Source organism: Salvia hispanica, chromosome 1 (assembly GCF_029641045.1).
Source record: "Salvia hispanica isolate PSC_SH4W2 chromosome 1, Shi_PSC_v1, whole genome shotgun sequence".
Lineage (NCBI taxonomy): Eukaryota > Viridiplantae > Streptophyta > Magnoliopsida > Lamiales > Lamiaceae > Salvia > Salvia hispanica.
Genome location: NC_142692.1, coordinates 18,936,298 through 18,962,000, shown reverse-complemented (window position 1 = coordinate 18,962,000; position 25,703 = coordinate 18,936,298). Strand labels below are relative to the sequence as shown.

General features: G+C 38.8%; 3 protein-coding genes across 4 annotated transcripts; 1 reads left to right on the top strand and 2 right to left on the bottom strand.

Moving 5' to 3' along the window:
* Nucleotides 1–6,335: 6,335 nt before the first annotated feature.
* On the top strand, nt 6,336–12,322 carry LOC125219891 (calcium-transporting ATPase 4, endoplasmic reticulum-type-like). Its single transcript, XM_048121984.2, has 9 exons — nt 6,336–6,608; nt 6,744–8,212; nt 8,535–8,607; nt 8,692–8,813; nt 8,925–9,206; nt 9,315–9,698; nt 9,928–10,037; nt 11,131–11,359; nt 11,443–12,322. Exons 2-9 carry the CDS (start codon nt 6,785–6,787, stop codon nt 12,022–12,024), a joined length of 3,210 nt encoding a protein of 1,069 aa, XP_047977941.1. The 5' UTR covers nt 6,336–6,608; nt 6,744–6,784; the 3' UTR covers nt 12,025–12,322.
* A 1,444-nt stretch (nt 12,323–13,766) lies between these two features.
* On the bottom strand, nt 13,767–20,790 carry LOC125223180 (E3 UFM1-protein ligase-like protein). Of its 2 annotated transcripts, XM_048126192.2 has the most exons (20): nt 20,542–20,790; nt 20,140–20,451; nt 19,786–20,052; nt 19,476–19,523; nt 19,267–19,332; nt 19,035–19,138; nt 18,162–18,255; nt 18,018–18,074; nt 16,415–16,820; nt 16,188–16,342; nt 15,801–15,866; nt 15,654–15,722; nt 15,478–15,570; nt 15,335–15,400; nt 15,180–15,226; nt 15,031–15,094; nt 14,768–14,845; nt 14,603–14,665; nt 14,232–14,324; nt 13,767–14,103 (listed from the first exon to the last, which is right to left on the bottom strand). In XM_048126192.2, the coding sequence occupies exons 1-20, from the start codon at nt 20,713–20,715 to the stop codon at nt 14,011–14,013; spliced, it is 2,415 nt and encodes an 804-aa protein (XP_047982149.1). In that variant the 5' UTR covers nt 20,716–20,790; the 3' UTR covers nt 13,767–14,010. The 2 variants fall into 2 exon arrangements, 1 of the variants encoding a protein (XP_047982149.1); XR_007176678.2 differs by lacking the exons at nt 13,767–14,103; nt 14,232–14,324 and having other exon boundaries at nt 14,604–14,665; nt 14,768–14,853.
* A 2,039-nt stretch (nt 20,791–22,829) lies between these two features.
* On the bottom strand, nt 22,830–25,090 carry LOC125185492 (ankyrin repeat-containing protein At5g02620-like). The gene is made up of 2 exons (XM_048082021.2): nt 23,990–25,090; nt 22,830–23,739 (listed from the first exon to the last, which is right to left on the bottom strand). Exons 1-2 carry the CDS (start codon nt 24,758–24,760, stop codon nt 22,879–22,881), a joined length of 1,632 nt encoding a protein of 543 aa, XP_047937978.1. The 5' UTR covers nt 24,761–25,090; the 3' UTR covers nt 22,830–22,878.
* Between the last annotated feature and the right edge of the window lie 613 nt (nt 25,091–25,703).

The following is a 25,703-nucleotide window of genomic DNA, read 5'->3' as shown; positions in this document are numbered from 1 at the left end:
ACAGATTTACTACGCACCTGAACTCAATAACGCACATTAGCGCCCCAAATGCACAGAATTTTAACCCTAAACCGATGCATGAAACGAGTCTTATCACCAGCATCAGTGAATACTATAGGAGGAGGCAGATATTACATGACGTTCATTGATGATTATTCAAGGAAAACTTGGATATATATTTTGAAAGAAAAATCAGAGGCATTTGCTAAGTTTAAGGAGTGGTGCATTGAGGTTGAGCTTGAAAAAGACTGCAAAGTGAAGTGCCTCAGAACATATAATGGACTTGAATATTTGTCCAAGAGCTTTGATGATTTCTGCAAGCAAAAGGGGATCAAAAGGATAGAACGGTTCCTTTGAACCCTCAACAGAATGGAGTGGCAGAAAGAGCAAACAGAACCATAGTTGAGAGGATAAGGTGTATGCTATTTTCTTCAGGGCTGGGGGAAGCAACTTCTACTTCTGTATATCTGATGAATAAGTGTCCCTCAAGAAGCATCAATGGTGATACCCCGGATTACAGATAGTTTGGCAGACATGCAAGTTATAGCAATCTGAAAATCTTTGGCTGTAAAGTTTTTGCTTAAGAAGCATCAATGTATGATGTTGGGATACCAAAAAGGGGTCAAGGGGTATAGATTGTGGTGCATAGAGCCTGAAAACCACAAAATAGTGATCAGCAGAGATGTTATATTTCTTGATGACATGCCATTTCTGAATAAAGGGGGTTCTTCTGATGGAGTTAGATTTGTAGCAAATCATGGGACTGATTTTGAGGTGGAGCCTGCAGATAAACTGATGCAGTTCTAGAATATATGACTTGGAGGCTAAGCAAGTTACTATTATTTTGGTTTTATTTATTTCCTAGTTAATAGAATTAGGAGATGGAAAAAATATTAGTTATTTTTGCTTATTATCTTTTTAGTTATTTTCTTTCCATAAGTTTAGGATTTCTTAGTTATTTTCTTTCCATAAGTTTAGGATTTCCCATTGCCTATATAAAGACTTCATTGTTGATCTTAAAAGACAGACTTTGAATATATAATTTTACATTGAGTTTTTATACTCCGAAGTTCTCAATTTGTTGAGTTCTTTTTATCCATCAGTTAATCAATTCTCATACTTCTCCGTTCATTTGCATCATTTGGTATCACGATCCAGGTTGATTATCAATGGCTGAACGTAGATATGGCGGCAGATGTGGCGATGCTCGTGGTAGCGGTCGTGGTGGGAGATGTGGAGATCTCCCAAACGAAGAGGCTGCACGACATCGTGATTTGCGCGACATTGAGAACGATGATCTGAGACAACAGGTTCGAGACCTCCAGCGCGACATCGAGAACGGTGATCTGCGACAACAGGTTCGAGACCTACAACGACGATTGGCGCGATTGAAGAAGCGTCGGGGAATATCCAACCCGATGAGATCAAACGCGTCGGAGCATCGTTCGGTGGACGATCCGTTATTCAACGACGGCCAGTCTAAGCCCGTATAAGACAAGGATATATTGTCGATGCCGGTGTATGATGAGCCAGTATATGACGAAGATATATTTTTTATACCGGTGTATGATAAGCTCGTATATGACGAGGATATATTGTCCATGCCGGTGTATGATAAGTCAGTATACGACGAGGATATATTTTTTGAGCTCCCTGGATTGATGAGTGAATCTTCTCCTCCTTCCGTAGTATTTGATGACGTTGCTGAAGGTGATGGCGTTGCCGACGATGATGATGAGGCTGAAGGGGCAAATCGCGTCCTGGGTTTCATGTTTTGGATTTTTGACGGCGCTGGTGATCGTCAATATCACGACTACGCGTGGGAGAGTGACCAGGTTAAGTTTTCACGTGATTGTGAATTTCCAGATGGAGGTTTTGTGAAAATTCCTTCTAATTTGGTTGTTCTGTATTTGCCAATTGGCCAATCTGTTGATTCTTTGGTTGATTACGTGGAGATGCGTGAGTTTAATGATGCATTTAGCACTGTTCGAGAAGCATTTTCTGTTTGGGATATTCATTTGTGCTGGGTTGCTGTTGAGATTGAAATTGATAAGAAGAAAATTGGGTGTGGGTATAACTTTGTGGCGATAAGGGATGTGATCAAGAAAATTGGATGGGGTTTTTGTTCTAGCAATTACATAATATTTTCCTCGGTTTTGTTGCCTCTTGGGCTGATCTATCCCCAAGTTGGGATGTCGTTCGACTTCGCTGATTTTGGTGGTATTCGTAGACGAAAATATAGTGGAGAACTAAATCTTGAGATATTGGATGGGAAGCATTTTGAATCTAGGTGGTCTCAAGGTTTTGTAGCATGGGATTTGGTAGAACTCGTAAAGGATGCCTGCATGATTGCTTTAAATGGAGCCATTAGCTCGAGAGCTTACAGTAAGAGGATTACCAATGGGTATGAAGCATATGGAAAGCCATTTCCAGATGAAGAATTGGAGGGACTCAAATTGACCAAGTTCAATTTTCATTCATCTAATCACACGGCTTTGCCTAATGTTGAAATGGAAGATTTTTCTAGAGCTTCATATACAAACTGGGATGATGATGGAGACAAAGTAGACTCGAGGACGAGTCTTTTTCAAGAAGGGGAGTATGATGCAGTTCTAGAATATATGACTTGGAGGCTAAGCAAGTTACTATTATTCTGGTTTTATTTATTTCCTAGTTAATAGAATTAGGAGATGGAAAAAATATTAGTTATTTTTGCTTATTATCTTTTTAGTTATTTTCTTTCCATAAGTTTAGGATTTCCCATTGCCTATATAAAGGCTTCATTGTTGATCTTAAAAGACAGACTTTGAATATATAATTTTACATTGAGTTTTTATACTCCGAAGTTCTCAATTTGTTGAGTTCTTTTTATCCATCAGTTAATCAATTTTCATACTTCTCCGTTCATTTGCATCATAAACAGTCTTAAATGTAAAGATCAAAGTGAGGGTGATTCTGAAACAGACACTGATCACACAGCCTCTGAAAATGCAGATGGGAATTCTACTGATAATTCTGATGTTCCAGTAAATATTCAAGAGGATTTAAGCAACTACCAGCTAACAAGGATAGAGCTAGAAGAGTTGGGAGGCCACCAAACAGGTTCTCTGATTCTAAAATGGTCTTCTATGCATTACTTGCTGTAGAAGAAATTGAACTTGAGGAGCCTCTCACATATAAAGAAGCCATGAGAAGCAAATATAAAGATAAGTGGATGCAGGCAATGAGAGAAGAGATGGACTCTGATCAGAAACAAAACTTGGGTTCTTGTTGAAAAAATGGAAGGCAAGAAGCTAATTACTTGCAAATGGATTTTTAAGAGGAAGATAGAAGCAGATGGCTCTATTAGATTTAAGGCCAGGCTGGTGGCTAGAGGATTTAATCAAGAATATGGGATTGATTACAATAAGGTGTTCTCATATGTGGTAAAACACAGTTCCATCAGTTGTAGCAAGAAACAACTGGGAGCTTGAGTAGATGGATGTGAAAACGAACTTCCTTAATGGTGAACTGGAGGAGACTACCTGGGAAAGAATTCAAAGTCTGCAAGTTGAATAAAAGTATCTATGGCCTCAAGCAAGCTAGCAGGCAGTGGCATAAGAAGTTTAACTCTCACGTGTTAGCTTGTGGTTTTACTAGATCCAAGTATGATTCTTGTGTGTATTTCAAGAAGAAAGGTGGAGTACCAGTGGTCTATCTACTGTTATATGTAGATGACATGCTCATTGCAGGAGCTTGCAAGAAAGAGATGGAGCAAGTGAAAGAGGGTCTGAGGTCTGGTTTTGACATGAAGGACCTTGGATCAGCTAGAAAGATACTGGGAATGAACATAGTCAGAAATAGAAAGCAGAGGTGTATTTGGCTTGGTCAGTCCGATTACATACTGAAAATGCTGAAAAGATTTAAGATTGATAATCTGAAGGAGAGTGCAACACCTCTGGCACAACACTTCAAATTGTCAGCCAGCCAGAAGTCTCAAGATGAAAGAGAAAGGAAGGAGATGGAGGTAATCCCTTATGCTAACATATTGGCAGTGTAATACACGCAATGATCTGCACAAGGCCAGACATTGCACAACTTGTGAGCTTGACAAGTAGGTTCATGGCATATCCTGGAAGAGAACATTGGCTGGCACTTAAATGGCTTTTGAGGTACCTAAAAGGTGCTGCTAGATTGGGGATCATGTATGGAGGAAACAAGATTCATAATGGTGATGCCTTGATGGGTTTCTGTGACTCAGATTATAATGGAGATATTGATAACAGAAAGTCACAAACAGGGTATGTTTTCACCATGTTTGGTTCTGCAATAAGTTGGAAATCAAGTCAGTAGCATGTGGGTAGACTTATCAATAACTGAGGATGAGTACTTGGCACTTGCAGCTGCCACTAAAGAGAGCTTCTGGTTGAAGGGTCTTGCATCAGAGCTTGGAGTTAATCAGAAGTGTATTGTTGTTGGTTGTCATGTGACAGTAGCAGTGCTATTGCACTTGCTAGACATTAGGTATTTCATGAACACAGTAAGCACATCGACGTGCGCTTACACTTCATCAAAGAAAAAATTGAAGAAGGAGAAGTTGAAGTGTTCAAGATCAGCACAAAGGTTAATCCAGCTGATATGCTTACAAAGGCTTTGCCCAGGGATAAGGTGGAGCTGTGGAGAAACTTAATCATGCTGCAGAAATGTGATGAGGCTGGATGACTGAGCAAGGTGGAGATTTGAAGATGCATTTGCTCAAGTCAACCGAGCCCAACACTCGTTCAGAATTAAGAAGGAAGGATTTAATAGCCGGTTTAAATCTAGACCATTAGATAGTTAGTTGATGGATTAAATTGTAACCAGATCAATTAGTTAGTTATTGTTACCGTTGGAAAATGTAGATTAGTTGTTGGTTTTCCCCTTTTCATTTAAGCTTAGGGCTCAATGTAATTGTAATTCAGTTTTCTCCATAAATCTCAGCTCAATAAGATTTTACTCTCAAATCACAAACTTCTTTCTTCTGCAATTTTTGATTCCCCATTAGCTTACAATTTCGATTTTGTGTAATTTTGATCAAGCCTATAACGCCATCTTGTCAAATCTGTATAATTAATCATTAATTAAATACTAATAAGATCTGCAAAAGAAGAACCACATCTGCTGAAGTAAGGAATATGCTTCACTTGATCTGGATACTAAATGTCGTTGTTACACTTGCATGATTATTAATTTATTCTCAAGGCAAGCACCCAGAAATTTCCCTCTGACTTTTACACTCATTATTTTTCGATTGTGTGATGATTCCCTTCCTTAGCTGCTGTAATATTCATTATAAGTAAGCCAATCAGCGGGAGACACGTCGAAAGATGTCATCTACGCCACGTGTGTCTTTCCTATTGAATGCTCTTATGAATGATGAGAACTACGCTAGAGTAGAAATTGTTTAGTAGGAAAGGCTACGCCACCCCCCTCACTAAATTGCTAAGCACACACTTATTTAGCGGGAAATATCATTCTTACCCTTCTCTAAGTTTAATTGAAAAGCATTCAAGTTTTTTTTTTTAATAACATTAAAAAACACTTTATGTGTTCTGTAGTAGTGTAGTTACTTTACCATTTTGATGGGTTTTATAGTAGTTGAATCATTTTATTTTTAATAAAAATCAACATATTTATGCTCTCTTCATCTCTCTATTTTTTTTCATTATCTACTTTATTTTTTCGTTACTCAACTCACTTAACACAATTTATCTTAAATTGTTTACCGACCCGACGCCTTCACTATAACGAAACGGAGGGAGTAGAACCATGTTTCATTGGTTTGTCACAATAGCAATTAGGGTTTTATGTGTTAATTTGATGACCTACGCATATTAGGGTTTAGGTATACTATAATCAATATATGAAATGGTTGTATTCTATGTAATAATAAAAACTTTAATGGAAAATAACTACTCCCTCCATCCCACAAAAGATGTCACACTTGTGGGATGACACGGGATTTTTTCATCCATCCTACAAAAGATGTCACACTTGTGGGATGACATGGGATTTTAGGAGCATTTGTTTTGTGTGTTAAATGGAGAGAGAAAATATAATTTTTATATTAATGTGAGAGAGAATTTTTTTCAAAAATAGAAATGTGACATCTTTTGTTTGTAGGATAAACTAAAAATGAAAGTGTGATATTTTTTGTGGGACGAATGGAGTATTTTCAACTGAACATCTTATAAACATAATCGAGATGCTCGTTTTATATTTTTCAAATTATTTTTGTTTTAGAATAAAAATCAAGAAGAGTGGAACGCAAAAACATTTAAAAATAATTTCATTTAGCGAAACTCTATTAAATTAGGCGACTTTTGTAGGTTGAAGAAGAAGGTGCGACGAAGCTAACATAGGGCAGCACATCTCTGCCTTTTCTCTCTCCTCCTCCCCACCCTCTCTCTGTGTCTCTCACACACACACACACTGATTAAAATGCATCCCACCATTTATGCAGTTTCTAGAGACTCATAAACTTCAAACCCTGCGCTACTAAACCTATCACTCTTCCATTCTCCAATTCTCCACCATTGTATTCACTACTCAAGCTGCGATTTCGAACCAAGCCGGCAGCCGCCGAGCTGGTGAGTCTGTGTTAATGGATTTTAATTTTGTAAATTGCTCAGTGAAGGATCTCGATTCAGTGTAGAAAATTACGACTATTTGTTATTTAATCGGATTTATGTCGTGTTGTTCATGCCTTTGTTTTTCTTTTTTAGGTTGTATTGTATTTCGTCGGCTGATTTAATTTTGTAGCCTCATGGGGAAGGGAGGGCAAAATTACGGGAAGAGGGAGAATCTGGGTGATGATAAAGAGCCAAAAGGGGATTATTACGCGGCGTGGTCGAAAGATGTAAGAGAGTGTGAGGAGAAGTTTCAAGTGAGGAAGGAGCATGGATTATCGGGTGACGATGTCGAAAAAAGGAGGCAGATCTACGGTCTTAATGAGCTGGAGAAACACGACGGGCCTTCGATTATGAGGTTGATTCTGGATCAGTTCAATGACACGTTAGTTAGAATTTTATTGGTTGCAGCGGTGGTTTCTTTTGTGTTGGCGTGGTATGATGGCGACGAAGGCGGGGAGATGGAGATCACAGCCTTTGTGGAACCTCTGGTAATATTTTTAATATTGATAGTCAATGCCATCGTTGGGGTTTGGCAGGAGAACAATGCTGAAAAAGCACTCGACGCCTTGAAGGAAATACAGTCGGAGCATGCAACTGTTATTCGGGAAGGTAAAAAGGTTGCTAGTTTGCCGGCAAAGGAGCTTGTTCCTGGAGACATTGTTGAGTTGAGAGTCGGGGATAAAGTTCCTGCAGATATGAGGGTGTTGAGCTTGATCAGCTCGACCCTCCGGGTTGAACAGGGTTCATTGACTGGTGAGAGTGAGGCAGTGAGTAAGACTACCAAGGCTGTATCAGAGGACGTCGACATTCAGGGGAAGAAATGTATGGTGTTTGCTGGGACTACTGTGGTGAATGGGAACTGTATTTGTTTGGTGACTCAGATTGGGATGAATACAGAGATAGGGAAGGTACACTCTCAGATTCACGAGGCGTCTCAGAGTGAAGACGATACACCCTTGAAGAAGAAGTTGAATGAATTCGGAGAAGTTTTAACTGCCATCATTGGAGTGATCTGCACTTTGGTTTGGCTGATTAATGTGAAGTACTTCCTTTCCTGGGAGATTGTTGATGGGTGGCCAAGGAACTTTAAATTCTCCTTTGAGAAGTGCACTTATTACTTTGAGATTGCTGTGGCATTGGCAGTTGCTGCTATTCCTGAAGGTTTGCCTGCAGTAATTACAACTTGCTTGGCGCTTGGTACACGTAAGATGGCTGCTAAGAATGCGCTGGTTCGCAAGTTGCCTAGTGTTGAAACCCTTGGCTGCACCACAGTGATTTGCTCTGATAAGACTGGGACTCTGACTACCAATCAGATGGCAGTGTCTAAGCTTTATGCTATGAGTTCCAAGCCCCATGATGTTCGATCCTTTGATGTGCAAGGAACTAGTTATGATCCATTCGATGGGAAAATACAGAACTGGCCAGGGGGTCAATTAGATTCTAATCTTCAAATGATTGCAAAAATTGCTGCTATCTGCAATGATGCCGATGTGGAAAAAGCTGGCCAAGAAAAATCTGGACATTATGTAGCCAATGGAATGCCAACTGAAGCTGCTCTTAAGGTATTTATTTATCTGAATAGTTTTTCCGTGATGTCTGCACTAAATTGGCAATACTTTCTTCCAGCTTAGTAATTAGCATATAATAATGCTTCCAAATCTATTCTCTGGAACAGTTAGTACATGCTGCTCAAAGTATTTCCCCCAGTTTGGGCAGTTGAAAGTTAAATTTCCTTTTTGGAAACTTTTCTGCATCATATTTTTCATTTGGGAATGTTTCTGAATTTCCTTGGTAGCATATTGGCTTTTTCTTCTTACTAACTGGAAAGTAACTTCAGGTTCATACCTTAATGAATAATATTGCTTGAGTTGATTATATTATCAGGTTCTGGTTGAGAAAATGGGCCTCCCTAACGAAATAGCTTCTGGACCATCTTCTGGATATGATGGCGTTTTAAGTGAGTATATTTTTTGTGCTAGAAAGAATCAATCTGCAATTTGTTTATATATGACTCATCTGGAATTTGAAATTGAATAACTAGGGTGTTCCTACGCATGGAATAAACTCGAGCAGAGAATTGCTACCCTTGAGTTTGATCGAGATAGAAAATCCATGGGTGTTATTGTGAACTCTCGCAGTGGAAAAAGGACACTGCTTGTAAAGGTAGGCTTTTCTCCCTGTAGCTAATGCTCTATTTTTCAAGTTATCTGATCCTGCTTGATAGAGACTTAATTAAGATGTGTTGTTGATTCTTGTATGGCTTCGTATTTGCAGGGTGCAGTGGAGACACTATTGGATAGAAGCTCATTCGTGCAATTGCTTGATGGTTCTATTGTACAAATGGATAAAGAGTTTAAGGAAGTTATATTGAAAAGTCTGCATCAAATGTCAAGCAGTGCATTACGAGTTCTGGGTTTTGCATACAAAGACGATCTTCCAGAATTTGCTACATATAATGGTGATGAAGACCATCCAGCTCATCAGCTCTTACTGAACCCTGCCAATTATTCCTCAATTGAGAGCAGATTAGTCTTTGTTGGTTTGGCTGGTTTAAGAGTGAGTTTTTTTCTTATCATGATTCAACTTTTCTCTCTTTAGCTCTACCTTGACATGTCATTATAATCTTTGTGATTCAACAGTGTGACATTCTTTATGTTTTTTAAGGATCCTCCACGAAAAGAAGTCCCTGAAGCAATTGACGATTGTAGAACAGCTGGAATCAGGGTTATGGTAATTACAGGAGATAACAAAGAAACAGCAGAGGCTATTTGTCGTGATATAGGTGTTTTTGGTCGCCATGAAAATATCACTTCAAGGAGCTTAACAGGAAAAGAGTTCATGGAACTCTCAAGCCGTGACAAACAATCACATTTAAGTCAAAGTGGAGGGCTTCTTTTCTCAAGGGCTGAACCAAGGCATAAACAAGATATAGTGAGGTTGCTCAAGGATTCTGGTGAAGTTGTAGCAATGACTGGGGATGGAGTTAATGATGCACCTGCGCTGAAATTGGCAGATATTGGAATTGCAATGGGAATTGCTGGGACAGAGGTGATCACTTTCTATAAAAGTCCCAAATAATGCATGCTATTTGATATGATCAGAGTCAACAGACTCTTACAAAATTCGGTAACTTGAATGAGCTGTTAATACTACTATATTGAAATATCTCTTGAAACTGTTACATAATTTTATGGATCCAGATAAGTTCATGCTCTTTCTGTGCAAGAAACAAGTTATTCAATCCTTTCTAATCACTTATTCTGCTCCTTCCCTGCAGGTTGCAAAGGAAGCGTCTGACATGGTTTTAGCTGACGATAATTTCAGCACAATAGTTGCTGCAGTTGGTGAAGGCAGATCCATTTACAATAACATGAAGGCCTTCATTAGGTAACAATTATTCAATTGTTCAATTTATTTGCTTCAATTACTTTAGAAATTATTGACCCTCTTAGGCTTCCTCTCTTGATAGGATCCCATTTTAATATCAACTATTTGTTCTGAATGTTTCGGTCTCTTGCTAGTCAGATTGTGGATAATTAGAGGCTTTTTATAAAGATGAGGCCGAAGGTTCAAATATAGAAGTCTGGTTTTTAATTTATATTGGATTAAACTACGATTTGTAATTCTTTTTAGTGGTAAATGATCTCCTTACATGTTTCCTTTGCTAACCATTTTTTATAGCTCAGGGAATGGAATTTGGTATGATTGATTGTTGAATATGCCTAGAGAGTATGGGCTGTTAATTATTGCATTACAGTAATTAATACTCCCTCTGTCCCTAAAAAACAGATGAAACAGCACGGGTTTTAATTCACAATTGGTAAAGTAAGAGAGAGATGGAAAGAAAAAGTGATTGGAGTATTGTTAGTGGAAAATGGGACCCACCGCATTAGAGAGAAAAAAGTTTCCTTGAATAGAATTGGTCTATTTTTAATGGACATCCCAAAATGGCACATGTGGTCCATTTTTAAGGGATGGATGGAGTATGTATTGTCCAACTGGGAACATTTTAAGGTACTTCCATTGAAGTGAGATTTCATTACTGGTCTAAGTGCTGCTTATTCGGGAACTTGATTTGTACTTTCCCATATGTGGATGATCTGAAATCTCAGAGATGTTGTGCAAGTGCAACATAAAATTTCATTTCTAAGAATGTATGATTTCCATGAGCTACAACATTAGCTTTTATTTATCTTTGTTTTGTTTGTATAGTTACTTTAATTGCAACGGCACTGATGAAACAAAAGCACACTGGTTGCATCTGGTTGTTTAAGCTTATTCCAAGCTATATGATTTGTTGTATTATTCTCTTGAGTTAGTTTTGAAAGACATCTGTGTTCAAATAAGTTTCTCGATTCATCTTTCTGATAGTAAGTGTAGTAACTGCAATCAGCTGTTCTGTTTTTCACTTTGTAATGATGACATGCTCCTTGTCATCCTTACTACAGAGTATCACTTATATTTGTTTCATTCACCACAGATATATGATCTCCTCAAATATTGGTGAGGTGGCTTCGATATTTCTAACTGCTGCCATAGGCATTCCGGAGGGCCTGATACCAGTGCAGCTTCTGTGGGTTAACTTGGTAACTGATGGACCACCAGCTACTGCTTTGGGATTTAATCCACCCGACAAGGATATAATGAAGAAACCTCCTAGAAGAAGTGATGATTCATTGATCAGTCCATGGATTTTGTTTCGCTACTTGGTATGTACCTTCATTGCCTTGAACTTTGTCTTTCTCTCATGCAAGATGCACATTTATATAGCTACTCCCTCATGTTGAAACAGGTAATTGGATCTTATGTTGGTTTAGCAACGGTGGGAGTATTCATAATCTGGTATACCCAATCATCTTTCCTTGGCATTGATCTCAGTGGAGATGGGCACAGTCTCGTAACATACTCTCAGCTTGCTAACTGGGGACAGTGCCAAACCTGGCAGAACTTTACGGCCTCACCTTTCACAGCTGGGGATCAAGTGTTCAAATTTGAGAATCCATGCGACTACTTCCACACCGGGAAAGTAAAGGCTATGACTCTCTCCCTGTCAGTGCTGGTTGCTATTGAGATGTTCAACTCGCTGAATGCTCTATCTGAGGATGGAAGTCTCATCACAATGCCTCCATGGGTCAACCCTTGGCTTCTCATAGCTATGTCAATATCGTTTGGGTTGCACTTCCTAATCCTCTATGTGCCTTTCCTTGCTCAAATATTTGGCATTGTGCCTCTAAGCGTGAATGAGTGGCTCTTGGTGTTGGCTGTGGCTCTACCAGTTATATTAATAGACGAGGTTCTGAAGTGTGTCGGCAGATGTACAAGTGGGGTCAGGAGATCAGACGCAAGAAGATCTTCCAAGCATAAAGCGGAATGAGGATGCAGACGAATATTTTAATGCTGAAACTTAGAGCTGAAAGGGTGATAAACACCACCGTTTCTTCCGCCCGCCCTTGATATAGAAATAATGCCCTACCTGTTTTCGCTGAAGATTGATTAGAGATTGGTTAGACATTTGAGATATAGGGTTTTAACTAGATCTTAACCCAGTGACTTGCCTTGTAATTCTGGGCAAACTCGTTACAGACATTTGGGTGAAACACTTTTAATTTAATCTTTTTACTTTTCATGTTGAAATTTTTGGCATCTTAAATGAAGGAGATAATTTCTTAGTACGTGTGTATATGTACCTATACATGAGCAACCACACGAGACAAACTCAAGTTAAAAGTGAAATGTGAAGCTACGCATATCATCCTCACTCGATCTCTCAAACTGGCCAAACATTATTGACATAGGTGATCTGGAATGGATAGCCTGAAATTTGCTACCTTAGCTCACATACTTTAGGTAGCCAGTATAATGATATTGTAAACCTCAAGATGCTCCATTATAAGCTCGGGAAATTCGAGTCTTATTCGTAGACTGGTACAGAATTTGGGGTCTCCGATGATAGGAACAGCGACCGGAATTGCACCAACACGAAATGAGTTACGCAAAGGGGAAGGGAGAAGAGGAAGGGGAATTTTGCATTAATTCATAAGCATGTGTTTACAATTGAGATCAACAGCTTATATAGCTATAAGTAAAGAATAACAAACTCAAATGTGGATCTAACTAACTATGCCATGTGTTGATTAAATTCACGCTCCCCTCGTGTGCATGCATCCATTCACACGTTTATTTCATTCCACCTTGTGTGCGTTTTTTTCTTCTACTTCCTTCTATTATTTCATGCATCAAATCTCTTAGATGCCATGAAGAAATTCCCAAGTAGCGTCTTCAGGAAAGGAATTAGACCCATGAACGAGCACCTGAGTCGCCGGTTGATTTCCGCGTTTAACCAAGCGGCAGTCGAGGATCTAGACTGGTTCAATGAATGTAGAGTTGCCCACAGTAGGCAGTGTGCCCTGTAGCTGAGACAAAGGACCCATTTTCTTCTTCAATTGAGAGACATGAAAAACTAGATGTATCTTCGAATCAGCCGGCAGTGACAGCATATACGCAACCTCCCCGAATTTATCTATCACCTTGAAGGGCCCGAAGTATTGCAGGCTAAGCTTATGAAACTGACGATCACAGAGGGTGTTTTACCTATAAGGCTGCAGCTTCAAATAAACCCAGCCACCCAACGCAAACTGACGATCAAAGCGATGCTGCTATTTCATGCGATGCTTTGCGCGGTCGAGATGAAAATTGAGAACCTCGAGCATAGCATCCCTAGTGACCAAGCTCTTGTCGACATCGTGTAAAGGAGACGGATACCCATACAAAGCCTCAAAGGGGGTAGTGTCAATGGTTGAATGGAAGGAGGTGTTGCACTATGCTAATGGGGGGTGTCGCAGTTACAAATTTGCACAAAGTACTATGAACAGTGCAGGCTTCGATTGTAACGAGGAAGATGCCCCTTACTTGGCCAGCACGGGATTTTATATAATTTTATTTTAGATGTTAGATGGAGATAATAAAATAAGATTGATAGAATAAAGTAGAGATGAAAGAGATTTTTATTTTTTTAGTAATGAGTCATCTTGGATGGAAAAAATTAAAAATGAAAGTGGGTCATCTTCGGTGGAGATGTAGGGAGTTGTTTGATTGCATTTCTCATTTTTGTGACAATTATATGAATATCAATACCTTGATTACCACTATTTTATCATGTCAAATTACAGAGCAAGTATGTGATTTACTCAGATTAAAATTGAGTCGTACTTTTTGTGCTAATAATCATACTTTATTGTATAAAAGGTAAATGCTCTTCGGTGAAAAACTCACACTATTAAGTTTCAAATACTAGAAAGAAACAAAAAAGGGAAACCAGCATTTTGCCTGTAAGTATGTAAGGAAACTGAACCTACGCCAGTCAGGATTTTGTAACTATATTCTTCAACGCCGGCATCAAACCCTCGAGGAGCTCCCTCTGGCTCGATATTCTGTCCAATGTACAGTCTTCTTCCTGAAGAATGAAGATATACCACTCAATATACGACTCACTCAGACTAAATCATTGTCAACGTCTAATGTTGACAATGTATCCAGGTATACCAAAAATGAGAAAAAAAATTACATAAGGGCTGAACTCACGTTTCCAGTTGCCGAGGACATTAGAGATAGAAGGGTAACAGCTGCTCTTTGATAATCTTGTAAGGTCTTGAAAGCTGAATCGTCCAGTTTATCCTATAAAGTATAAACAATGAAGCAATTTAGTAAGGCATCAGACCTCCATTTTACAAATTATGCCACGTAAAGTATTTCTGAAAGAAAATTAGGTTAATAGTTATATTGCTCCTTCGCTGCAGTTACATGATGGCAGAACATATGAGGATACATAAAATATTTGTGTGATGGATGGTTTGTGTTGATGTTTCTTTCTCTCTAAATAATCATGAGAAAAGTTCCAGATATAAATGCTGCTTCTATCAGACACGTCAATTCCTCCATTTTGCTGATCTCACCTTTAATCGAGCCACGGCAACTGAAATTGCCCTGCCAGGAGCTTGAAGAGCTTTTCCATGTATCTGCATCCCATTTTTAACAATAAAAATTCAGGATGCAGAAAATAGTGATGTAAAATCTAGTCCACTGATGCACCTGTACTTGAGTGAAAAATAAAAGGTGACCTGAACATAGAGTAACGAAACAACTTTTGCCAGAAGGGAGACAGGATCGGATTCGGCAGCAACTTGAGACGTTAAATCCTGATAATCTTAAAAATTGGGGTCATTTATAAATAGAATAGAAGAGAAATATACATTGCAGTCCAACTATTCAAAAGAATGCAATAATGGTGCTCATTCGCGCACACACAGACACGCCTTTAACATATTAGAAAAAATAGTTGCATGTGGAGCTCTCATAAAAGTCAGACATGTGGTGGGAATACCTTCTTGTAGGAATGCAGAAGAGTCCTCTCCAACTTCTTATCAAGTTTCTTGAATATTAAACCACTGCAGAATATGGGAAGAAAATTAGTACTTTTTTTTATCATGCTACAGAACTTGTAATCCAACACTTCATAAGCATCTTCTTTACCTTTCCTCTATTAATTCTCTTGCTGTACTTATGAATGACTCCACTAGCTGTCATCATATAAATTATACACACATCAGTAGAAGAACTAAAGTACTACACAGGCAAGCAATCAGAGATGGATATAACTATATAAATAGAAAGAGGGTTTCATTAACCTTTCCCTCTAAAGTTTCAACCAGCTCAATGGCTTTTACTGATAAAGACCTGGGCAAACCATTTGCCTACGAAAAAAATCATAAGATATTAGAAGCCAGGAGATTAGATAGTTGTATAGCATAGTCTGCTCTAAGATATTTACCAGGGAAATTCTATCTGCAGAGCTCATTGCTACAGGTTCAGGAATTTGAGATCCCTCAAGTTGAAGTCCGTTCTTCAATTTGCAGTGCTTGTCCTGCATACCCAACTTGAGATTAAAGCCTGAACAAAAACTGTTTCATGCTCCAAAGATTAAAGAAAGTGAATAGTCTGCATTACCAAATGAACTAAGAGAGTGTCCACAATTGGGGTTGCTGCAGTCCGTAACAAGTGCTTATGTAAGAGAACCTATCATGGCAAAGGGAAAATGCTTGGTTATGTGTCCTGGTAATATCAGATTACCATTAAAACTAGAAGAGATCTTACAGCATTTTGTGGGTCATCTTCGAACAAATCTAGCGCTTTTTCATATAATTGAATATTTAAGAATGCCTGTGGAAAAGGATGTAACGTATTAAAAATCATTCTGAGAACAATATGGGAATAGCTCCAATCATCAGATTATATATTTTCGGCTATAGAAAATCATACATGAACTAAGAATAGCATATCATGCAAACTTCAGGAACAGTTCAATTTTGACCAGACAAAACAAGATATTTATTTAGGCAGCAAAAAGTAAGACCTGGAAGAATGAATTCTGCATGCTATCATGGAAATAACAAATTAGTATCCTACATCCAGACACTTCAGGATTTACAAGGATTATACATGTCATGGATCCAAAAAAACAAAAAGTATAGCTGTCACTACCTCATCAAGCTTACGCTGTAAATCATCAAGCAACTGTTTCATTTGCTGAGCATTCTCTGTAAAAGCAGCCTTTCTTCTTTCCATCCATGAATTTAGGAGCATAGGTCTCAAATGTTGGGCCAGAGGTGCAAGAACGGTTTCAGGATCATCCAAACCTACTAAAAATGTCAGATCTACCGAAAAATGAAATAAAGATTTCAAATAGGAAGAGACCATGATGAGATCACCTTGCTCCTCCAAATCTGGGATCATTGACATTATCTTTTGAATCAATGATTTTTCTGACAGAAAGCTAGGTTGGTCCAACCTCTCAGTATCTTTTTTGGCACCTGACTTTGGATCTGAAACTTGTGCACCTGGGTTAACCTTTCCCTTTCTCTGCTTTTTTTTAGTTGATTCTTGTAGCTCCATACCACTTTCAGCACTCCCACCTTTCACATTCGCAGCTGATTTTCCTTTTTTCTTCTTTGATCCTTTTTCTGGAGCTGATTTACCTATGCCACTTTGATTACCATATTCATCTTGGTCAGCCAGGTTGCTGCTGTCGTCATGTGAAGTGTCAGATGACACAACAGCACTATGTCCAGAAAGACTAATATTCTCCATCTCCTTCTGAATACTATCAAACAGATGCTGCAATACATTGGAATCAAGACAGGAAGTAAAGAGGTGTCCTGGAGTGACAATAATGATGCTACAGTTTATCTTCCCTAATTCCTTAGGCTGCATCAGCCATTTTATTCAACTTAATATGTGAATGGAAGTACTGAAAAACTTTATACTAACTATTTTAAAGTGTACATGAAGGGAAAGTGTACGGACATTTCAAGAAACGATACAAATATTTGTCCAATTCCATTATATGTTTCTGATTTTTAACAATACTATTTTGAGGTGAATGCAAAGAACAAAGATCCAGAGGTAAAGGCCATCTTCTTCTTTTCAGTTCCAATTCAAATCCTATCAGTAACCTAGTCTGATGCTAAGATTCACAAACAGGATAGATCATGATAATATTCCATCAAGAAACAACTTGAATCGGTCTGGTTTTCTATGTAATGCATGTGATACATACTGTTCCATAAAAAAATAATAAGAGGGAAAGCAAATAAGTTCATTCAATTTTGTATCAAAAGGTTATGAGGGACACTAGTATAATTGTAATCTAGGTCATCTGGTCTAGAGATGCCAATTCTCAGAAGACTTGAAGATAATGTAATCTTCAGGAAACATAAGTACTCGAGATAAGGTAACTGTTCCCAAAAGCATTGTGTTGGTTGCAACAATACTCTAAGGGCACCCCAACAGAATGCTTACAGGAAAAAGCCATCTCCAGGAAAATATAAGTATCTAAGTAACACTTCCCCCCCCCCCCAGTTTACCCACTTGGAAGAGAAAATAATAGAAGAAAATAATCGGAGAGAAAAGACCAGAGATACACAAATAATGCCCAAGAACCTAACCGAATTTTTCTGGACACATCAGGGCTTAACCTGGTATCATCCTGTCTGAAACTAATCGATCTTCTCAAACAACTAAGCAGCTACATGACCCATGCTTATGAAAATATTAACCGATTCATGGAGACATACACTGAGTTAAGAATCTGACAACATAAACAGAAGTCAGGTTACAAGCATGAAATTATTGCACATACTCTCCGGAGCATCCTTTACTTACAAAATTACATAGAACGTACCAGTACAAAGTGCAAATAGTATCAATTATAGGAAAAGCTATTGTGATCAATGATAAGAACCCTGAGGATTCTTTGAGAACTTGGATTTGCACTATTGATCAGATATATTCCAATGAATTTTAAATGCTTACCTTCACAAAAGTATCACTCAATATATATGATTCCCCCAGAACATGAGCTTTGCCAGACTGATAGAGAAGACAAGTTCACCAGATAAGTAGATTCAAATTACATAAAGAGTAGCAGATAATAGTGCATGTGTAGCAATAAATCACCTTCAGAGCTCTTTGAACAGTTGGACAAAATGAAAGAACTTTAGATGCATCTTGGGGAGTAAAGGATGTGGGTAAAATTGTGAGTGAAACTATCCTGCAAGGTGTTGGGAAGAGGGTGCATAAAAAACATTAGAATGGTTCATCCCTTCCACACTCACATGTATTCATTAAGAATTTGCAACTTTTTTTAGAGAGTCAACATTTCCAGCCCTACAAGTTCCTCCTAGATCATGCACCCTCATTGATGAAAACAGGAGAATGACAATGCACACACAATGGAATAAAGGAAAAGTTTTTAGTCACTCAAGTCTTTGGACCTTATAGTGAATTAAGATCAAATTTTAGTTCATTAAACAGCTGAAAGAATAGACCATTAATTCAGTGATTCCATAGTCATCGCATCTCGTTACTCTTTTCATCGCACCAATTCAACTAGAGATTGGTTCTTTAGTGACCAAAGTAGCATGTTTATATGGTCATTTCTAACACCTGCAATATAGCTGTTTATTGTGAACTGTGAAGTCAGTGAGCTTATTAAATTAGCTCAAGGTTGGTTCAGTGTCATAAAGAACTCGACCATGCCAGTAGTTGTCAGTCAAGAAATAAAACCTAGCAGTAATATATTACTATTAGTTAAGGTCAGTCTCTAGAGAGGGTGCCAGTCAATATTGACAAGCTTTTTGGATGCCTAAGCTCGCTCCAAATAAGAATCTTCCTGTTCAAACAAGGTTCTAATAGTGAGTCAGTGACCAAAGCAATGGCTACATAATTTGACTAAGAAGCAAATGCATATATGTTTTTCATAGTGTGATAAATCTGGACCCACTAAAATCAGCAGTAGTAACTGAATGGGTATATAAAAATAGAACTCACCAGCTGCCACATCCAACAGCATCATCCACAGAATTGTCCAACATTTCGATCAGCGAACCATGAACAAAGACAGTATCAAGGGCCTTGCCTTCAGGATATCTGGACTATATTGATTATTAACAAAAAGGAATTATAAAAATTTAACCTAGTTACGTACTTGGAATATATTCTATTGTGTTTGAGTCATGAAAAACAGAGAAGAGAAGGAAGGAAAACAAATAGATTAAAATACCTGCAAAAACTGAATAGGCTGTGGTATTCCAAGTTTGTGAAGAGTTTCATAGCTTATAAAAGAGTTCTGCAGCACAAAGAACAATGATGCACAACATCCAATTAATTGTTCAACTTTCATAGTACTTTTTCTTGATAAAAGCACTGAATTTGAATAATAGCATTTATGCTGAGAGAAATAGAGAGAGAACGAAAGGAGAAGTTCTCAACCTGTGAAAAGAAAGAGTCCACACATTCTTTTTGAGCCATCGCGAATACCTAGCAAATGGAAGACATTTAAAGCAAGATATACAAGAATGTAAGTGCTTAATCAGTGCATATAAGCAAATTGGTCCATAATTGAAAAATATTGTATCAACAATGTACAGGAGAATTCAGTCAGTACATTTAACTGCAGACAGTAATACACTCATTAGAATTTTCATCAAACAGAATTGAAATAATACCAAGTAATCAACAAAGAAAATCATGATCAACATTTATAGCCAAAGTTAAAGAATATGATTATATTCTCACGTACAGAAGGTGTCCAGTGTACTCCAGCGCGTAGTGAGCCAAGAATCTCTCCTCCTTTAACCAAATTATTAAATAATGACTGGAAAAAACTACTCTCAACTGCCACTCCACTAAACCCATCCATATCTTGCAACAGAACCTGCAATGAGCTCCACCACGCCGACATATTCATAGGAACAGCAATCCCTCTTGCTGCTCCGCGCACCATTGCATTCACACGCGCAACATATGCTGGTGTATACAGTTGTCCACCCTCAAGCCGACCCTTGATCTATTAAAGCATATTCCAAATGAAGAAGTCAGAAATATTCGTAACAAGTAAATTTTATAAACCAAAAGCTTACACGAGCAAAATTACCAATGTTCCAATACGAGGTTCTAGAACAGAGATGATCAATTCGGAGCCAACTTGCAGCTGTGCCGCAATCTCGGCCAACGAAATTTGGCTGCACTCCTGGAGTCTTTCATTGATTTCCTCGGAAACTGTGTCCCAATAAGAACTCGAAACTATCTCTCCATTAATTAACACAAGTGAAGAGTCATTGGACACAAGCTGCTGCGATTGTTTTTCGACATGGTACAAATCTACCCCAATTGTATCCGCTAAATCAATCAAGGATACTCGACCTCTCTTATTTATTTCAGAAATGATTTCACTCCTCAATTGCTCCTATCGAAGCCAGACATGCAGATCAAATTGATAAAATTGAATAAAGGAGTAAACATCTTTTAAAAAGAAATGATACATTCAATTAATCACCTGAGTGATGTATTCTTTGCCGGAGGAGGTGTGGAGAAGTTCGAAGTCGATGATTTCAAGTTGCTGGAGTTTCTGGACCAATTCGACGACATTTCGTTCGGACAAACGGATGCTGGATTTCGCCTGCTGTGCAAACTCGAATTGTCTCTGCAATTCAAGCAGTTCCTCATCCATGGCGGCGGCGGAGGTGTGTGAGTGTTGACTGCCGGTGGTGGTGATCGTTCTTCTGTTTTGTTGTAGGGCCTTTTTCTGGCAAATGGATTTTTTTAATTAAATCTAAAATCGTACAAAAAAATTATTTAATTTATAAATTGTAAATAAACTGACTAATTAATATGGGGATATTCTGTTGGCAAAATTAAATCTCATAATTAAATATATATCATATTTGATTCATAAGATTAAACCTTACAACTTAATTTTAGATGGAAAGTTTCATGATAATTAGTCATAGTGTCCTCCCTCCAACTAAAATACTCCCTCCGTCCCATGTTTGAAGTCACTTATTGTTAGGACTCGGGTTTTAAGAAAGAGTTAAAGTATGTAATAAATGAAGTGAGATGGTGGAGTGTGTAATAAATTAAGTGAGATGGTAGAGTTGGTTGAAGGTGGGTCCCTTTTGACTTTTGATTTTTGTTTTGATGTAATTTTTATGAAGAAGGGGGTAAAATTGTATGACCAAATATGAAAAATTCTAAAAATGACTCTTAAACTGGGACGGACTTTTATGGCAAAAAGTGACTCTTAATCTGGGACGGAGGGAGTAATCCACAACTTAATCCTAGATGGACAGTCTCATGATATTAGTCATGACAACCGAACGTCACCTATGTGTACGACAATAGTTTTAATGTGACATTGGTAAAGTGGGAGAATGAGAAAGGTGAGAAAAAAAGATGAGAGAAACTTTCTATTTTTAGAAATGAGACTATTTTTCGCGGACCTCCCAAAAAAAATGAGATTATTTTGCATGGATGGGGTTTGGTTATTGAATCATTTCTGAACAACAATTGAATTTTTAGTCTTGATTCTTGTCTATTCGTGAAATATTCAATGATATCACCATGTCATGGATGCACAATTTCTCCGGGTTCAAGCTCCAAGATGAAGCAGTGTCTTGTGAATTGTGATCGTAGTGAATTTCACAAAGACGGTATTCCAAGTACTGGATTTGACGAAGAACAAATGAAAAAAATGACATCATTTTTTATTTGCACCCTATCTGATCTGCGTAGATTTTACTATGCCATTAGTGATCCTAGAAAATGAGGCGTAAAATAAGAAAAAAAAATTGCAAAGTGCAAAACCAGCAGTCGTTTGGACCATCCCGAAGAATAGAAGGAAGTAGGCGAACCGTTGACTTCCCTGGCTGTCAACCCAACGGTCGACCAAGATTGCATCGAGGGTCTAGAGAAGAGCCAACTAACACTGGAAAATACATACTGCACATAACAGAACATGCGCGAGAGAAAGAAGAGAGCGTCGAGGAGCAACGAATTATTCCAATTTCTGCCGATTTCTAACGATTTTCTTTATATTCGGTAACATTTCTTCAATCTTTTGGTATTCCTCCTTTATTCGTTATTTATTGCATATTTTGTGTAGGTTTTTTCCAATTTTGTAAATTATGATTTTGATGAAATTGTTCAATTTAGTCCGATTATTTATTGTTTTGTTAATTGTAATGTGTTTTTATTGGTGATATGCAAGCAATATTGATACAATATGTTTGTGATATTCAGCCAATTATTAAAGTTGTGATAATTATTAGTTTATCATATTCATCCTAGTTATTGAAGTTGTGATGGAAGTTGAAAATTCTAATTGCTAGCAAATTATTTCGATAAATTTAATGAGTGTGCTACACACTAAGTCAAAAAGGAACAAAAGCCACTTGTGAATCGCTAACCCCTAATTAAAGATTGATATAAATCTGATTGAAAGTCATTGTAAATCGCTAACCTCTAATTGGAGATTGATTAAACGTAATCCCTGTGTTTTACATAAAGCGAAGCTTTTTTTTTTTATCACGAGATTTTATGTAATATAGTTCTGTGAATTAAGTAGAAAGATAATTAGTCCGAAAAAGAATAAAATAAAAGAGTCACCTTATTTAACCGATCCTTTTCAACCCTTGGAATGGACCCACTGTCTCACGTTAAATGATTTGGGGTCAAACTATTTTGGTTAGGAATTCAATATTTACAAATACCATGTAAAAAATACAATTAGGAATATTTATCTTTTTAATGCATCAATTATAAAGATTGACAACATATAGTGTTGTTTTTTCATTTTATTCCGCACAGAAAATGTAAATTCAGAATGATGATCAAATCAAATTGCATACATTTTATCGAATTCGGCATCGGCAAGCTCTCCATCGGAGGGCAGCACGGAGAGAGTTCCCGATCTGGACCTACTTGCTAGAGCCATTTTTCTGACCATCCTTTTGTTCTTGCTCTCAATCCTATGCATCACCACCCAGTAACACATTGTCCCCAACGTCGTGGCCATGATCGTCGTCCCGACTATTGTCACCAACACCGCCAGCCATCTCTCCCTGTCCCCGACCACCACGAACGACAGCGCCAAGTACGCCACCGACACCATCACGCACGCCACCCACATGAGCTTGTTTATGATCGCCATCATCTGCTTCTTTGCCTTGCTCTCTATCACCACCACCGATGTCTGCACCACCACCACTGCCAATGATATGAACAGCGCGATTGAGTCGACCACGAAGAACACCAGGAATGCCACCCTGGGCGCGATGTTGGCCTCCCCGAGAGAAAGCCCTGGCGGGATGTCGTTCGGGTCGTCCACGTACTGCCCTGGCACCGTGAAGATGGCCGCGAATGCCACCGTGGCGATCAGCACCGCCACCACCGTTGTTGAGTTGATTGCGTTGTTCAGCCCCTCTACGTGCATCTTGTTCAGGCGTTTCGCGATTCCCTGCACTCGCTTCCGCGTCTGCCTTGTGTGCTCTAGCTGGTTGTGCACCTCGTGCTTTATGTCGCTCACTGTCTTCTTCAGCTCTGACGCCTGTGGGTTTATGGCCCGCGCACTTAGCACCCCGTGTCCCTGCAGCAGTGACGTGATCTCCTTCTTCTCTGCTGCGTCCAGCGCTGTCTCGTTGGACCGGTTCACCACTTTCGTGTCCGTCTCCTTATGGCTCAGCAAAAACTTGACGATCTGGTGTAGTGAAATAAAAACATCATTGTCTCTACTCTATTCTTTCTTCATTTAACTCACGAAAATTGCAGGTACATATATAATAATCCATCCGTATCAATTCTAAGTGGCACGTTTTCCTCTTTGAAACAGAAACATCCCATGTCTAATTCAATCTCTATTGTACTTTATTATTTAAAAAACACTGTATAAAATCATATGTCGAATAAACAATGTTCCACTTAGAATGGGATGACTGACAGGACAATACCTGGTCCCTGCCCTTGCGGGCAGCGATGTGCAGGGGCGTGTTGCCCTTACTATCAACCATGTTAATGGTGGAGGCGTCGGCCCTGGTGAGCAACGCCACGACATCTAGGTTTTGGCCCTTGGCAGCCATGTGGAGCGCGGTCTGGCCCTTCTTATCCGTGCGTGTGGTGATCCTGGGCTCCTTACTAAGAAGGGCCTCGACTACTTGAACGTGCCCGTTTCTAGCCGCAGAGTGCAATGCCGTTTTCCCATTACTCTTAGCTATAGTAGCGAGGCTGCACTCCGATTCCAAGAAATAATTGACCACCTCAATCCGGCCCTGCGTGGCCGCGGTGTGCAGCGCTGTGGTGTTGGCTATGTCGACCGTCATAGACAGCTCCGGATACGCCTCCATGAGCACCTTCACGACCTCTAAATCGCCCTGTTTGGCGGCAATATGGAGGGCGTCGAAACCGTTCTTGGCCTTGATTCCGGCCGCGGCGAGATCGTAGAACTGAATCAACTCCCTGACGAGCTCGTGGTAGCCGTACTCAGCGGCCACGTACAAGGCCGTCTCGCCCGCCCAATTCTCCTTGGATAAAACCTCAATCAGATCTTCCTCGGCAATGTCCTCGATCATATCTTGTATTGCCATCACATTCCCCGCTCGCGCGGCCGAGTGAAGCGCCGAGTCGTCGCGCTTCCCCGTCAGCTGCTTCGTCATCTTCTTCCTCGGAGTCTGCCCCACCGGTGATGATATGTACGGAGTCTGCCCTGCCGATGAACTCTCCATTTTCACTATTCAAACCACCGATAATCAACATTTCCACATCAAATTCAATCATTTTCATCAAAATATATTTTGACATAGATCTGGAGATACATGATTGGATATGATTTGTACCTAGGCTGGGCTAATGTACAAATCAATTTCTTGTTGGATTCAAAATGAAAACAAATCAGATGTTTTCACAATATCTATGAGATTGTGCAGGTGTAAATCTGGACTGAATCCAATACAGAGCTCTCAAATAAAATTGAAGAAAGAAAAACAGAGATTAACGATAAAAGGTGGCTGAAAAGTGACGTGATGTGGGAATTTAATTTAAAATCTCTTTTCTGAACAAATTGTTTATGTAAAGAAAGATCTGAAAATAACATACACAATACAGAGTCCTAGTTTCGTGCCTGATAAATTTGAAAGCGTTAATAAATGTTTATTAGATGAAAATTATTAATGAATACTCACTCCGTCCGCAAATAAGAATTCCGTTTTTCTATTTTGGTGCGTCTGCGAATAGGAGTCCCGGATTCACTATTACTATAAATGGTAAAGAGGTCTCACTTTCTACTGACTCATTACACTCACATATCATTTAAAATTAGAGTAAAGACCCATTTTGGTCCTTAACATATTGTGAATTTACGATTTTGATCCAAAACATATCTTTTGAGTTATTTGGTCCTCACAAATATAAACGGATCACATTTGGTTCAAATTTGACGGAACTGTTAAGATTTAACAGTCAATGGATTTTAATTACATTTTGACCGGATTAAGTTAATAAATATGTTTTATTAAAGTCTAATATCTAATTAACCCAAATCTAAAATTCTATCAAATGAACTGACGCGCGACCATCGGAGTAAAACTCAACAACCTCCGGAACTCTCCTGACCTTCGCCAACGCCGCCTTCGATTTACCCTCCTTCGGAGGTGGTGGTGGAAGAGGAGG

Coding starts and splice junctions, on each gene's coding strand:
- LOC125219891 (XM_048121984.2), top strand. CDS start 6,785: ATGGGGAAGGGAGGGCAAAATTACGGGAAGAGGGAGAATCTGGGTGAT. Junction 8,608..8,691: donor TGGATATGATGGCGTTTTAA/GTGAGTATATTT, acceptor TTGAATAACTAG/GGTGTTCCTACGCATGGAAT. Junction 9,207..9,314: donor TTGGTTTGGCTGGTTTAAGA/GTGAGTTTTTTT, acceptor ATGTTTTTTAAG/GATCCTCCACGAAAAGAAGT.
- LOC125223180 (XM_048126192.2), bottom strand. CDS start 20,715: ATGGATGAGGAACTGCTTGAATTGCAGAGACAATTCGAGTTTGCACAG. Junction 19,333..19,475: donor TGGACTCTTTCTTTTCACAG/GTTGAGAACTTC, acceptor TTTGTGCTGCAG/AACTCTTTTATAAGCTATGA. Junction 18,256..19,034: donor GCTGTTGGATGTGGCAGCTG/GTGAGTTCTATT, acceptor AACACCTTGCAG/GATAGTTTCACTCACAATTT.
- LOC125185492 (XM_048082021.2), bottom strand. CDS start 24,760: ATGGAGAGTTCATCGGCAGGGCAGACTCCGTACATATCATCACCGGTG. Junction 23,740..23,989: donor CCCGCAAGGGCAGGGACCAG/GTATTGTCCTGT, acceptor TCACTACACCAG/ATCGTCAAGTTTTTGCTGAG.